Raw genomic sequence first — 15,407 nt, 5'->3', positions numbered from 1 at the left:
TACCATCTGTACACACTTGTAAGTTGAGTTCAGCTGCAGACAGGATAGACCCTGATCTGACATTTCTTAATATGGATCTTTGTTGCTTGTTCTACTGAAGACTCCTAACAAACTGCTTATACCTAGATCTATCATTGCATGACGGGACTGAAAATCTGGGTCTCTGCAGTTTGCAGTGAGACTCAGCTTGTATATACAGTACATATGGAAAGAAAATAAGATTTTCATTTCTGTATACCTCAGTAACAAAGGAGATCTGAGGAAAGCAAGTTTGCTTGATATTCCATAATATCTAAGGCTTATGTGGTACTCTCCTTTCAGTACACATTGTGGAACTTCTTGCCGAAGAACCTATTTGAGCAATTTCGCAGAATCGCCAACTTCTATTTCCTGTGTGTGGGAATAGTGCAGGTCAGTATTTCCTACTAATTACCTTATCTACTACAAGCAGTCTTCATTAAATTTGTGTTTACTGGAAATCATTTAGTTCCTGTCAGATATAACTGAGGATAGACTTTGTTATAGGAAAACGCCACTTGGAGGTGCAAATATGTATCTCAGATAGTGCCATATACAAAATGATCCTGTTCTTGGGAACAAAGTAAATATAAAAAATGACTACTAAACCATTCAACTGTTTCAGGGAAAAGAAATAGGAATAATTAGAAGTAGTTTTTAAAACCTGTTTTTTAAACCTGTTACAAGTGACAATTTTGTTGATTGTTTTAGAAGATTTCTCTTAATTTGGAGGTAGAGAGAGATTGTTTAACCCATTTTGAAATGGGAATTTGCTATTTAATAAAGCATATCTTGAAAGACCAGTTTTAGATGACCACCTGCCATGATGGATTAGATTTTCCGTGCAGTAATCAGCAGTATTGTACAGTTTTATGGCCTCCAGATAGAGACTACCTGTCATGAGAAATCACCTTTTTCATTGGATGATGACTTTAGCAGAGCTTTACTGCTTTATGTTGATCCATACCTCACATAAATATATTTGACATGAATAAACTTGAGGAGTCATTGAAAATGTCAGAGAAGCAAGCATGTTTTAGGGGATTGCAGTTGTTCAGACTTTGACTGGAGAAACCCTTTAAGATAAACTGGTAGATGGAAGAGGTAATCTCACTTCACTCAAGTACTAAGTGACCTCACAGCTGTCCATGATAAATGCACATTCAACCAAGGAGATACAGTAACATCCATAATCAATTTTTCACTAACAATCCTTCAGTCAGTATTCTAGGTTTCAGTGGCCATGCAATGGTTGTACCAATTCAGGCCTCCTTATATGAGAAAAAACAAACATAAAATGCTGCATTGGTTTGAAATCAAATGGGAACCAGATTGATGCAGAAACATAACTTAACGGTATTCAGAACTATTTTAGACAAACATGAGTCAGTGCTTTCTCTTTACAACACGTTTAGAACATCAGTCATACAAATAAAAGATAATTACACTCCCTCTAAAGTTTGTAAAACTTTGAACTGGAACTGTTTTTCAGTTATTTAATTGAGTAGTGAAATTTCATCTCACATACTCCACCACGAAAAGTGCCAGTTTCAATTTAAGAAAGCAGAGATAGATTACATACACCAATAATGTTAATAATAGACTAGCTCAAACCAGCAAGATGGACTTAATGGACTAGCTCAAACCAGCAAGATGGACTAGATCCCCCCCCCACTCCAGTAACATTGGCATTCCACCATAGATGTAAATGGAGCTTTGGTAAATCCTTAATGTGCTGTAGACCAAGGTCTTCCCAGTGCTGAATTTTCTGAGATAAAAACTTTCACTTTGCATTTATATTGCCTGTAATTGCCAGTATTTTAATTATTTTACATAATAGGTATATAAAATGTATATGAAAAATGATTGTCAACTCTATTACAGGCATGAAGTCTGATACAACTTTATCATATTTGCACTTTCTGGTGCAAGTACATGTAAAATTGCAAAATACCTTTGTATTTCAACTGTATTTTATAGTGGCTTAACCATTTACACCTGTGTCTTTTATTACTTTATATCCAAGTTGTGAAAATCACATGTGAAAAATGGGTAACAGTTTAAAGAAAACCATTTTATCCAGGAACACCACTATAAAATCTGTAGAAATGTTCACAAAACTGTGCAGTTTTTATTAGCTCTACAGGTCAAAGACCTGTCTTCTCATGTCCACTTACTATCGTACATAAACAGTTACCTGTTAAGTTCATTGCCTTTTCAGGTGTTACTTGCTTAGGATATACAAAATTAATATATCCCGGGTGGGGTGGGGACTATGGGCTTTATGTCATATAATTAGCTGCACAGTAAAAATCTGTACCACATTTATACATTAAATCTTTGGCATAACCAATGCATGTTTCAGTTAGTCAAGTGTGTTTTGCCATCCATTTTCTCATGTGGCAGTTGTTAATCAAGTCCATCCTATTTACTATCAAATTTTCTCGAATATTCTTTTGGTCTGTGATTAAATGCGAAAGTTCTCATAAGAATATTTGTTTTCAAGAGTCTGTAGGCTTGGTATTCTACATTTCAATAAAAAAAATTATGCTGAATAAGGTATTACCAGCATGCCATCTGTTTTTGTCCTGAGCCAGCATGTACATTGGACTTGTGTTCAGCATCATTTTCAGGTTCAAAAATTACTATTTGATATATTCAGTTACACTTTTCCAGGTCCAATGATCTCATATCTACTTTCAAAACTTTTAAAATCATTGTCATCATTGCTATCTTCAGCCAGTATTTGCCAAAAGAAATTATCTTTGAAACATGAATTGTGTCAGGAGTCAGCCATTTTTAGTTTTCCAAGTACATGTGCATGTAGCATGTGTTTCAGAAAACATTTGTAAAACTTCTTTGGTAAATACATGGTAAAACTCTGCTGGAATGTTTGTTCCAGTCCCCATTGTAAAAGTCAAATTTTGGCTTCTCTATTGTTCATGTCCAGCTGAAATCCTCAGATGTCTAAATAGTTGCTTACCTGAAAAATGGTGATTGTTGTGACAAGCGCTACAAGATTTCTACTGACAGCATGATTTGTCAGTAATGAAAGCAAGTACAAAGCTAAAATTTTATTTGAAATATAGTTGGTTTTCACTTCAGACAAAACTGTCTCCACATTTCCAGTGGATAATTTTCAAGAAATCGCTTTCTGCTCTATCACATGGTAGTATGGAGTAGAAAACTACTTTCCACTCAAGCATAATATTAAAAATCAGCACTAAAGAGATAGCTGTCCTTGGTGTTATACCTACTAAAATAGTGGGGCCCCGAGTGGCCGAGTGGTCTAAAGTGCTCTCCATTACGGATCACTGCCATCTCACCTCTGTCTGCGTGGGTTCGAGTCTAGGATTCAGCCAATGTGGGTATGTGAGAAAGCTTGCCAGTAACTTCTCGTGGGTCGGTGGTTTTTCGCGGGTTCTTCCTCCACCATTAATACTGGCCGCCATGCATAGTCTATCGTGTGCTGAAAAATGGCGTTAAACCCAACAACAACAAAAACAACTAAAATAGTCTGGATTCTGGAGAACTTCTCAAAGGCTGCAAATGTTTCTCCACTTTTTAAAATTATGATGTTTGTCTGGCTGAACATTATAGGTCTGTATCTCTTACATCTGTTTTCTGTCAAATCTTGTTTGTAAACCATTTCTGAATCACTTCCCCCCTCCCCCCTAGAATGTACTTAACAAGCTGAAAGAGATATAGGTCTCGGTATTCATTCAGAGCACACCTGCAGTACTCGCTGTTATAAATGATCTTCTTTACATATACAGTGAATCCAGATTACAAATTGACATCTTATTCTTAGCTGTCACAAGGGCATTTGGTACAGCACTTCATTAGAAGGTCCTTTGCTAACTTGAAAAAAATGATACTGGCCGCCATGGATAGCCTAACTTTTGCTGAAAAATGGCATTAAACCCACAGCAACAACAACTTGAAAAATATTGCATTCAGGGTCCAATTAATAAATGACTGTCTTGAATTCTGTCTGAGTACCACAAGCTAGTTATAAGTAATGGAGAATTTTCTCACCTTGTAAATGTAGTCTGGGGTACCTCAAAGCACTTGATCTGGACCCTTGTTTTTTAATGCCATGTAACAGCTGGCTCCAAGGACTGTCTCACTGTAGATGAATGCCTTCATTATAGAAGGATAAAATCCCAGGAACAACATATCCACTTCCAAAAAGAGTTACTTTTAAGTCCCATTTAGCTGCACTATATTCCAGTATGGAATGAACAAGGGATATAGATGCTGAATGCCTGTATTTATCAGGACCGTGGTGGTGGTTCCTGTGCAGGAATGCCACTGCTGAGTTGACCTTTTTTTGACATTTTGTGACATTCTGAATGAGGGATTTCTACTTTAGATCCTGAAATATATCAAATGTCAGAAAAATTATTTTTGATGACTTTCTGAATGACATGCTCTTGTTTCCAACTGTGATAAAAGTTCAAAAAAGAAATATTAACAAAACATGAATCTTTGTATTTTGTTTTTAAATAAAAAACATGTTTATCCACTTACTCATTGTTTAACATAATGTGGTACTAATTAAAAAATAGAATATTTTTTTCAAAAATGCTCTTGCATTATTCATTGGCATTTGTAGACATAAGTGTATGCATTATGACCTTTTGAGTTCTAAATTTTGATGTAAATAAAAGTTTAGGAAAAATTAGTTCACTTGGAAATTTAAAAAAATGTTATGCTTACTAATATTTTACGATTTACAGTGGGTAATGATCAGTTTGAGGTGTTGACACCCATAGTAAGAGTATGAATTTTTTTATTCCTTTCCAAAGTAATAAAAATTAAACCAAATAGAATCTGTATAATGACATTCCTTAAGGGCAATAGTAGTATTTTCATTTCTGTTAATATCTGGGTCGTTTTTTTTTCCAGCTCCCTCTTTACTGTTTAAGACAAACAACTGACCCTAAGGTTTGATTGGGACGGTAGAAAAAGTAATGTAGATGTGCATAATCCTTCTTTAAAAAACGTGAATATGTGCATTGCATGCCATTTATGATATTGTTTGTCTGTTTCTTTCACTTTCATCACATGTCTCTTTCAGCTAGCGATAGACACTCCAGTTAGCCCTGCAACTAGCATCACTCCATTAGTTTTTGTAGTTGCAGTAACAGCCATCAAACAGGTAATTTTTTAAAAGCTTATATTTATTGAATGCCAGTTAGTCAGCAGTTTATAACAGGAGGAAACTGGAGAATTAATTTGTTATTAACTAGATGTGTTAGAGCTCTATTTTCACTATAGCTTGCAGAAGATAAATTTGAAATAAAAAACAATAGATCCCATTCATCTGACATGTAAACAGGGAACTTGTCTGTTGATTAACTAAACAATGGAATCAGTATCATACATTGTTTGAGTACTTGATTCTCATTGTAAATTTGTGTCCAAAATTAACAGGGAAAGTGTCTTGCATCAACAGTCATTAATGATGTTTGAAATATTTGTTTCATAGAATAAAGTATTCATCCTGCTGTCCCTAATTTAATCATACCATCTTTTTTTCAGTAATATTTTAATAAACACATTTGCATATTTTTCAGTCAGTTGATAAATATTTGAAATTTTCTTTCAAAAATTAAGATTTTTGAATATTTTTCTTATCTCTTTTGACAACAAGAAATGTTTCATTGAACATCCTGCAGGTATCAGTAAATCAAAATCAATCATGGCTTGATAAACTGCTAATAAATGTTTCCTCACTGAAAGAAATTTGCACATTTACTCACTTGAGGACCTTGTAAACTTGTTCCACCCAAAAGAAGTTTCTTGGTCTGCAAAATATTTTTCATCTTTTTACAAATTCTGCCTCATTCTGAATGATACATATTGTCAAATGTGTTATAAGTAAGATAAAGTTGAAAAAAAATGTGCAGAGTTTAGTGAAACTGGAATCCGGTGACCATTTACACACCCATATATGTAATACTAATAGAACCTGCAGTAGAACCTCTCGAGAGCTGTGAAGAGAGTTTGCTACCACTGCACTCACCAGGTAATGAAGTATTTGTCTATGAGATTTTGAATAATAAATTATTATCTTGTTTAATTGTATGTGTACAAGTTTCTACTTGAAAATATAAATGACTGCTTTCAAAATGTTAATCATTTAACATGTATTAGTGAATTTTCGATACAGATTAATTTTTTTCTAGGTGATTGAAGCTACATTTCTTTATTAAAAAGTGTTATGTGTGGCACATTGTCTCTCCCTTTTTGTAGTTATTGGCTTGCAAAAATGTCTTTAACATTGTGTTTACACTGGTGCCGATAATGGCGATGGACTGTATCATGCTTGACATTTGTCTCTAAAAATGATTTAATCAAACCCTACTAGAGCCTATTATGAGGACTGTTAAACATGAGGTGTGTGTATAAATGCACCGTTCATAGTATTCTTGTTCTATATTTTTAATTAAAATTTGGTGTATTTGCTTTCAAATTCAACATTAAAACTTGCTTACTTGTATTAGACAAGGACATATGAAAATACTGGCATAGGTTATGTAGCATTTAATAGAAGAGTTAGGTTTGAGTATGTTATGCATATTTAATTTGTATTGTTTTTTTTATAGCATTTTTTGTATTGTTTTAGTATTTTTGTAAATGATCATATATTATGTGTATCTGTATACTTGACCTTTGTCCAGAATCATGTTAATCGTGTACCTAATGAGTGACATTTATTTTGTAAACAGCATAATACAAAGCTAATATTCTCTATGATTGTCGATTAAACATTCAGATACTTATTAACTGTAAATGTGTTTATTTCAATTTGAGTTAAAGATACAGTCTTGATTCTGATCTTAGAAATTTCCCATTAAGTTGAAAGCATTTCCAGAAAATGATAATTGTGACCTAGGTTAAGAAGAGGGGTATTTAATCATATTTAACTAAGAATTATTCATTCATGTCCTATCATCCAATTAATTATTAATTATTAATGATGTGTTTTTAATTTGGCTGGAATTATTTATTCAGTTTAATATTCTTTGGAATTAATAAGTACTCAACAATATTCTTGGACTGAAACATTAATTTGAATAATAGTGAATTCAGACAATGACATTTTGGATTATGTTATTGTGATGCATCAAAAGACTTAACACATCACCACAATCCTGGCTATTGACACATTAGCAAAGTCAAGACTACAGTCACATCAACACATTCAGTATCAGAATTTAATTGGAATACCACTGGAATCAATTGGAATACCACTGGAATTCAATTGAAATACCACTGGAATTCAATTGGAATACCACTGGAATTCAGTTGGAATACCACTGGAATTCAATTGGAATACCACTGGAATTCAATTGGAATACCACTGGAATTCACTTGGAATACCACTGGAATTCAGTTGGAATACCACTGGAATTTAATTGGAATACCACTGGAATTCAATTGGAATACCACTGGAATTCAATTGGAACTTTATACATTTGGACTTGTGGTAGACCTTTAGGACTATTTAGGATTTAATTCACAATACTATATGTTTTTTTTAAATTTTCACTTTGTATGATGGAAATAAATTATTTCCTGAATTTACCAAAACTTATTGGTTTTTGCTCTTTTCTGTTACTTAGTTTTAGACCATAGAGTCATAACAAGTGAAATAACTGGAAGTTTAGTACAGATGACCTTTCCAGAAATGGCCAAATCAAACTTGCAGGCTTTGCCATCTAATTCAGATGTGAAGAGACTGGGTTCAATAAACATTTTATTCTTCTGTTTTTGTTTTATGTTGCTTTTTTTAGTAATATAATTTCTCTGATTTTACCTGGAGATTTGCTGATTAGTGTAGCAAGTTACTTATATTTAATGTACAGTATATAGCAAGTTACTTATATTTAATGTACAGTATATAGCAAGTTACTTATATGTAATATACATTATATATTTCCATTGTCAAAACATTATATTGCCGCCACTGTGCCAGTAATGAATATAATCAACTCAGAGTTTTATCTTTATTCATAAAATGTTATATGTCACACTCATATATTTTTAAACATGTTGTAAGGGGTCTTTTCATAAATACTTTTCCGATTTAAAAATTGCATAGAATATGTTGGATTATTGTATTTGAAATTGTAGCTGTTAAAGCAGAGTATCCACGCACAAAATTTATAATGCTAATGAGATTTTTAAAGGGATAAAGCTAAAATGAAATGTTATTATTTTCAAAATATATGAAATGATTAAAAGAAATATTTTAATTTTTGTTATTGCTGACTGCTTTGATCGTTACATTTCTAGGGCTATGAAGACAGGTTGAGACACAAAGCTGACTGTGAAGTCAACAACAGAGAGGTAGAAGTCATCAGAAATGGGAAGCTGACTTGTATCAAGTCCATGGATATCAAGGTCAGTAACTTTTCATAGTCCCTCAAATATTTACATTTGGAAAGAAGTCCGATAACAAGGACAACAGACTAATAAGGCATGGACTGTTAAATTGGGAGCGGAGAGAGTGATTCTTTAGCTTCCCTGGCCACTAGGTCAAATGAGTTTATTGTATGACTCTGGATCCTTTTTTGCGTGATGCATGATGTACCTATCAACAGTTGCTTGTTTCCATCTCGGAGTTCATATTTCTAATTTGATCCAATTTTAAATATGGGCTTATATCATTTAAATCTCAGACATTTTTAAAAATGATTGAGATCCATGTATGTTTTTAAATGAGGGAGTCGTGCATTTGAAAGGGGCCCCGAGTGGCCAAGTGGTCTAAAGCGCTTACCGTTCCAGATCACTGCCATCTCACCTCTGTCTGCGTGGGTTCAAGTCCAAGGCTCGGCTACCATGGTTACATGGGAAAGCCTGCCAGTAGCTTCTCGTGGGTCGGTGGTTCTTCCCTGGGTTTTCCAGGGTTCTTCCTCCACCAATTATACTGGCTGCCATGTATAGCCTATCTTGTGCTGAAAAATGGCGTTAAACCCTAGAACAACAACAACAACAACAAGCATCTGAAAGTGAGTAAGATCCACACAGGTATTAGGGTTCTTTTGCATCTGGTGCTTGTTACCACTTAGCTTTGATCAGAGTTGGGACATTTTTAGGCTTATATCATAAATATCACAGATGAGTTTGATAATGAGTGAAATCGACATATAAGAATGAGACAGTCTTGCACTGAATAGTCTGAGCTAGTTAAACTATGCCATATTTCTGATTCATTTTGATCAGACGTGGAATTATATTATTGAGCACATGGACAAGCTCAATAATGGGCAAGATACATGCTTCATAACCAGGTGATCTTGCTGCTGATTTACTGACTTTGTCAAGATGTTTAAAAACTTATTGAAATGATGCAGATCCGCCATCCATTTGGTTGCCTTGTTTAAAATTTGAAAAACCACTAAAACAGTTAAACATTCAACAGAACATGACCAAATTTAACAGCAAGCATCCAGTTATGGAAGCATTTTAGTTTGCACAAATCACTCTAATCTGCCATAAAATATGACTACCGTTACTAAAAAGCCAGAACTTAAAATGACTTCTCAAGCCCTGAGAAGAATTTAGCTATAGTTAATAGCAATCATCCTGGCATGAAGGGCTTTCAGATTTGTACAAATGATGCTAATCTCATTCAGACATGGCTGTCATTACAAACAAATAGAAGAACCAATAAATGACATGCTGAAATCTGTTGGAACTTCAGTTTCTTCCACTGACCTCTATGCAGATGATATTACACTGTCTGAGATGGGTAAAACCAAATAGGTACTTGAAAATAACTTACAAGATGCTCTCAACAGACTTCAAGAATGGTGCAAGGAAAACAGTATGATCATAAATACAGAAAAAACAAAAGCCCTACTAGTTATAACACAACAAAAATGAGCAAGGCCAGATAACAACAAACTCCAGGTTCTATTTCACAATGTGAGCCTTAATATGACCTCTCAAGATAGATGTATTCATTGATAACAATCTTACTTGGTCTATTCACATTAAACATGTTGCAAAATAGGTGAATTCTTATCTTTGGCTACTGAGGAAAATCAAAACATACATTCCTCTTCAGTATATTTTCATCTTTAATAAAAGTTATTTTCAGCCATATCTGGACTACTGTAATGTAATTTGGGGTAATACCTCTAATTCAAACATAACAACACTTTTAAGACTCCAAATGAGGGTTGTCATTTAATTCTGTATCATTGTATAGACAATTTTCAGGATGCAATGAATAATATTAAGGTTTTAACAATACGTGAAAGAATATTTCTTAGAAAGGCCAAATTGATGTATAAAGTATCCAGAAAAGTCATTCCTGTCTATCTAAGCAATATCTTTCACCAAAGAGATGGGGCCCCGAGTGGCCGAGTGGTCTAAAGCGCTCTCCGTTACGGATCACTGCCATCTCACCTCTGTCTGCGGCGGTTCGAGTCTAGGATTCAGCCAATGTGGGTATGTGAGAAAGCTTGCCAGTAGCTTCTCGTGGGTCGGTGGTTCTTTCCGGGGTTTTCCCAGGTTCTTCCTCCACCATTAATACTGGCCGCCATGTATAGCCTATCGTGTGCTGAAAAATGGCGTTAAGCCCCAAAACAACAACAACAACATCACCAAAGAGATGCTTATGGTACTCCAAATTTAAGGTCTGTAAGAAGTAAAAATTGCATTATACCAAGGCCAAAGAAGGAATTGTTTAAAAAAAAGTTTTCAATTATACTGGTCCACTAGTATGGAACAACATTCCCAGTGACATAAGGCAGGCTGCTAGTATTTCTTCTTTTCGTAATCAATGTCTCAATGGATGAAATCTTTAGACAATTTAACAGTTCTAGTACAGTAAATACTGCCAGCTTTTCTGTAATTTTGCATCATTTTCATAGTTGAATTTTACAATGCAGGATGATATTTTATTTTTTTTTATATATGTTTCTGTTTTCACAGATGCCTGTGCATGTGTTCCGGGCTTTATACTTTGAATTTTAAAATTACTTGATTATTTAGTGTCAATCCAGATTCTTCACATCATGTTGTATATACTGTATAGATTGTACATAGCAGGAGGAAGGCCTCAAGGTAGATTAGTTCTGTAACTAATTGAGTTAACTTCTCTAAATAAAGTCTTTATTATTATAAGTCTTTATTATTACTCAATATAATTTGACCGAATTTGATTGAGAGCATTCTGGCTTAAAGGTTTTGAAAGCTGATGCTAATCTTTCATCAAATGTGGCTGCTATTACATAAATAAATATAAATAAATCATTGACTCCTGAAAAGAACTTGATCAAATCTGACAAAGCATTCTTGCATGATGGGATTTCAGATTTATACAAATTAAGCAATTCCAGTGTCAATTATTGCAAATTTGACTAAAATTACAAAGCCCTTGAAATGACTTTTTCTCACAAACCACACAACAAAACTTGATGACATTTGACATGAAACATCCTTGCGTCATGAGCATTAAATTTCTTTTACCAATAATGCGAATGCGCTGTCAAATATGTCCACCACTACTAAAAATAGAAAACCGTAACAAAACTTTATAAAAAGAAAAAATATTCAGCTCCACTTGGACAGAAAGTGTCATGGCATATAGGCCTTTCCAGGGCTCAGCAAATCCCATATCATGATATATATTATTTATTACTAGTAGACAATGTGTTTAAATGTATAAAGACTGCAAGCAAACCTTATCATAGCATTTAAAACATTTTTAGAGAATACTGGCCACCTGATGATAAAAATGCTTATTAAAACTGTATAGGGGGATTATAAGCAAAGGTTTCAGGCCATTAATTGCTATATTAGCGCATGGGTTACCAGTCATGAGGTAAAGGGCTTTGTGCTACCATTTGTTTGTGAAACTGACACATACCACTGAGGAATTTGAAGTAAGAGGAACATTGGATATTATGCCAGAGTACCTTAAGCAAGAACCAATTGCTTTGAATGTAAATTATTTTCTGAGATTTTAATCTCTGCTCGTAACTTCAATTCAGTTTCGTTTCATCCAGGCAAAAATGTATCAATTGCCATCATCTGCAAGCCTTTTCATTGAGGTATAAAGTTTAACAGACTCCATCTTGAGGGACACTCACCCCCAGAAAAATATGTCACAAAGTACAATATTCTGATTGCCATTAACACTGGCTTATAAGCCATGTCCAACTGCAAACAGCATTGACCCTGATCTGCCATCACATAATGCTTTGGCAGATCAAGGTCTGTGTTTTTTTTATCTTCTATTGATTAGTCTTTATAAACTGCAGAGACCCAGATCTGCTGGCCCATTATGCAATGGGAGATTTGGTCTAGGTTCCAGTTGTATCCCACTTGTATGTGAGCACATATGGCTGTTTTGTGATTCCTTGTTACAATTAATCAAAATTATTGAAGATTAGTCAGAAAAGTCAGATGATTAAGTGTTCTTCTTTGGAGTATTATATTTACCATATAAGGTATACATACTTATATGTTGGCTCAAACTGTGCAGTCCATAGACCCAGATCTGCCATCACATAATGCCCCAGTAGATAAATGTCTGTATGGTTTCTTAGGACTAACTAGTAGAAACAAACAATGTAGACCCTAATCTGCTGGAACGTAATGTGCAGGCAGGTCTGGGTCTGTGTTGATTGTAGTTGAAACCAACTTATATGTGGTACAGCTTTAATTTTTATATTTTCACATAATTACAACCTGGCATGTTTATTAGATAAATTATAGACCAGTTTATTTTGTGTATTTTTACTGGTTGTCAGTTACTAGTGTCAGACATTCTGATTTTTTTTTTAAAGATGTTGTGAGGATAGTGATTATTCTGTGAACTCATGAACACAGACAGATACATGTTTTCAAATGTACAAGAAACAATATTTTCCATGAAAGACAAATAAGATGTCTCCAGCTGGTTAATATTCTGGCAAACTGATAATTGATCTTTGAATTTAAAATTACTCCCATTATCAGTTTTGATTGATCAAAAATCAATTGTTTTGCACAAAGTACAATGTAGTCCTGTCTTTCCACTAATTAACATTAACATGGAAAATCAGTTAGTGAATATAATAAGAAATACATGGCCATACTTCATTCAAGTGGAACCACTCTGATGTATACATGATCTTGAGATGTTTTTTTTTAATGTTGGTTTTAACCACACTTGGAATGCTTTATTGGGTTTATCATGTATAGGAAATGGGAGCTACGTTCTGGCCTATGTGATTATTGAACCCCAACCCCATGGATTATGAGTCCAACACTGTACCAACTGAGCTGCAACAGTCCACTTATCTTGAGAGGCAGAATATTATTTATGCCTCAATACAGAATCAAAGTTTACCGTTAAAGCCCTTGCACAAACATATTTTATTTCAAGTTCAAGTACCAAAAGTGTTGGCATACAAAGATAGTACCTTTAAGTTTCAGAGACCTGCTCTTTGCTTCACTTTAATTATTACTTTGGCAAAAGGCTATAATTGCCAAGTTCATTAACAGTGGTCATTTTATGTTGACTTAAAAATGTCAACATTCTCAGTGAGATTATCTTATAGTGCTATAATAATCAGCAATAATTGTATGCATATGATTTTGTTAGCTTCGACTAACAATAAACAATTAGCATAGAGTTTTAAATTTTCATTATATTGTACAGATCATGGGTAAAGTATATACCATATATACTAATTTATAAGACAGATCCAACAGCAGGCTGCATAGACTCACATATGCCTTTGCATAATGCTCTGATAGATCTGGGTCTGTGCAGTTAGTTTGGATTATTAAGTAGAAATAGACAACACAGACCCTGATCGGCCAGCTTGTTATGCAGTTGCAGATCTTGGTCTATGTTGTTTTCAGTTGGGCCTGACTTATATGTGAATATATATGGTTCTTTCTTTTCCATAGATATATGTACAGGTGATGGCACTGATGACATTGATAGTGAATGTTGGACGGGGGTTTTGTCCATCAATTTCTATGGACACCATTTTGTCATATCTTTACTCATGTATAGTCAATATTTTAAACCAGAAAATGATAGTATGGTAAATGAGTGAACCATGTATATTGATTTTATTGTTGATGTTCAGTTCCTATGATGATGCATGAAACACCAGTATATGATTAAATTTAAAGCTGCTCTAAATTGGTTGGTTCATTTTATTTTAACAGATTTGGCTAATTGGTATTATAGGAAATTAAAATCTGAACATAAAAGTAATACATTGGGTAAAATCAACACACACATATTAGTTAGGGTAAAAGCTATACACATTTCTAAATCTTTAGAATCTTTAAAAGGGTAAAATCAACACATATCTAATTACATAGAACAGGGTAAAATCAACACGTATCTGATTACATAGAACAGGGTAAAATCTACACATATCTGGCTATATAGAACAGGGTAAAATATACACCTGCATCAACAACTAAAAAAAACGGTAAAATTTAGATGCACATACTCCCTTAAATAATCAGGAGAAAAGGAAATTAAATCAGAATGAACCTTCCACCCATTTAAGTGCAAGGAAGTACTTTTAACAGATGAAACAATAGGAAAGAATGACACCAAAATTTAACAATGAATACTTTCATAATAGACAAAAAATGTGTGTGTGTGTTTGTGGGCATTCATTTTTGTTTCATTTCTAATTTCTAAGATCAGTAATGATGTGATGCCCATGATAATAAAGTTGTATATTTGGTGAAGTCAACACTTTCACCATTGATAAAATCTGAACATATTGGTATTTTATTTTTAGTTGAAATAAAAAGTCAGTAGTTTATATATAATTTTTTCCCCAGACTGATCTCTGCAATTTTTTATGCAGATACAGTCGGGGCATGTGGAGATTACCTGAATATTGCATATTAAATTCAAATAGTGTGCGTGTAAAAGGGACTGAAGAATGAGGATATTTAAGTAGAAAATAGGTGTATAGCATATGTCTCATGTTCAAACCATGCATTGATTAATGAGGTATATAATGTATTACAAAATGAAGTAGTCAGATGTTTTGCCATTAATTTTCATACATTAGGGCAGGTACTTGTGCATTAGACTGACAAACCTGACTCCATAATGGCCACCATCAGAATATTTATATTTTTTTTTAAAATTGGGAAAGATTTATCCACTTGCATTCATGGTTCAGCAACTGTAGAACAGACACCGTGGAAGATAATTTAACTGCAGGATAACAAATAAATACAGTAGGATAAAGGACCATATGTTCATTAATTTCTTATGATTTCAATAATAATAGTAGTAATAATAATAATAATAATAATAATAATAATAGTAATAATAATAATAATAGTAGTAGTAATAATAATAATAGTAATAATAATAAAAATAATAATAA

General features: G+C 33.7%; 1 protein-coding gene across 2 annotated transcripts in view; it reads left to right on the top strand.

Annotated features, from left to right (window-relative positions):
- Positions 1-15,407, top strand: part of LOC149800065 (phospholipid-transporting ATPase IF-like) — a 164,413-nt gene that overhangs the window by 15,059 nt on the left and 133,947 nt on the right. For both annotated transcript variants that reach the window (XM_089959617.1, XM_089959618.1), the window contains exons 3-5: positions 322-411; positions 5,102-5,182; positions 8,326-8,433. In XM_089959617.1, coding sequence (XP_089815743.1) covers positions 322-411; positions 5,102-5,182; positions 8,326-8,433 — 279 coding nt within the window. The remainder of the gene's footprint in view (positions 1-321; positions 412-5,101; positions 5,183-8,325; positions 8,434-15,407) is intronic.

This window comes from Sinohyriopsis cumingii, chromosome 5 (assembly GCF_028554795.1).
Source record: "Sinohyriopsis cumingii isolate HCF-2022 chromosome 5, ASM2855479v2, whole genome shotgun sequence".
NCBI lineage: Eukaryota > Metazoa > Mollusca > Bivalvia > Unionida > Unionidae > Sinohyriopsis > Sinohyriopsis cumingii.
Note: the sequence above shows the minus strand (reverse complement) of the source record. Positions and strands in the feature narration are given on the sequence as shown.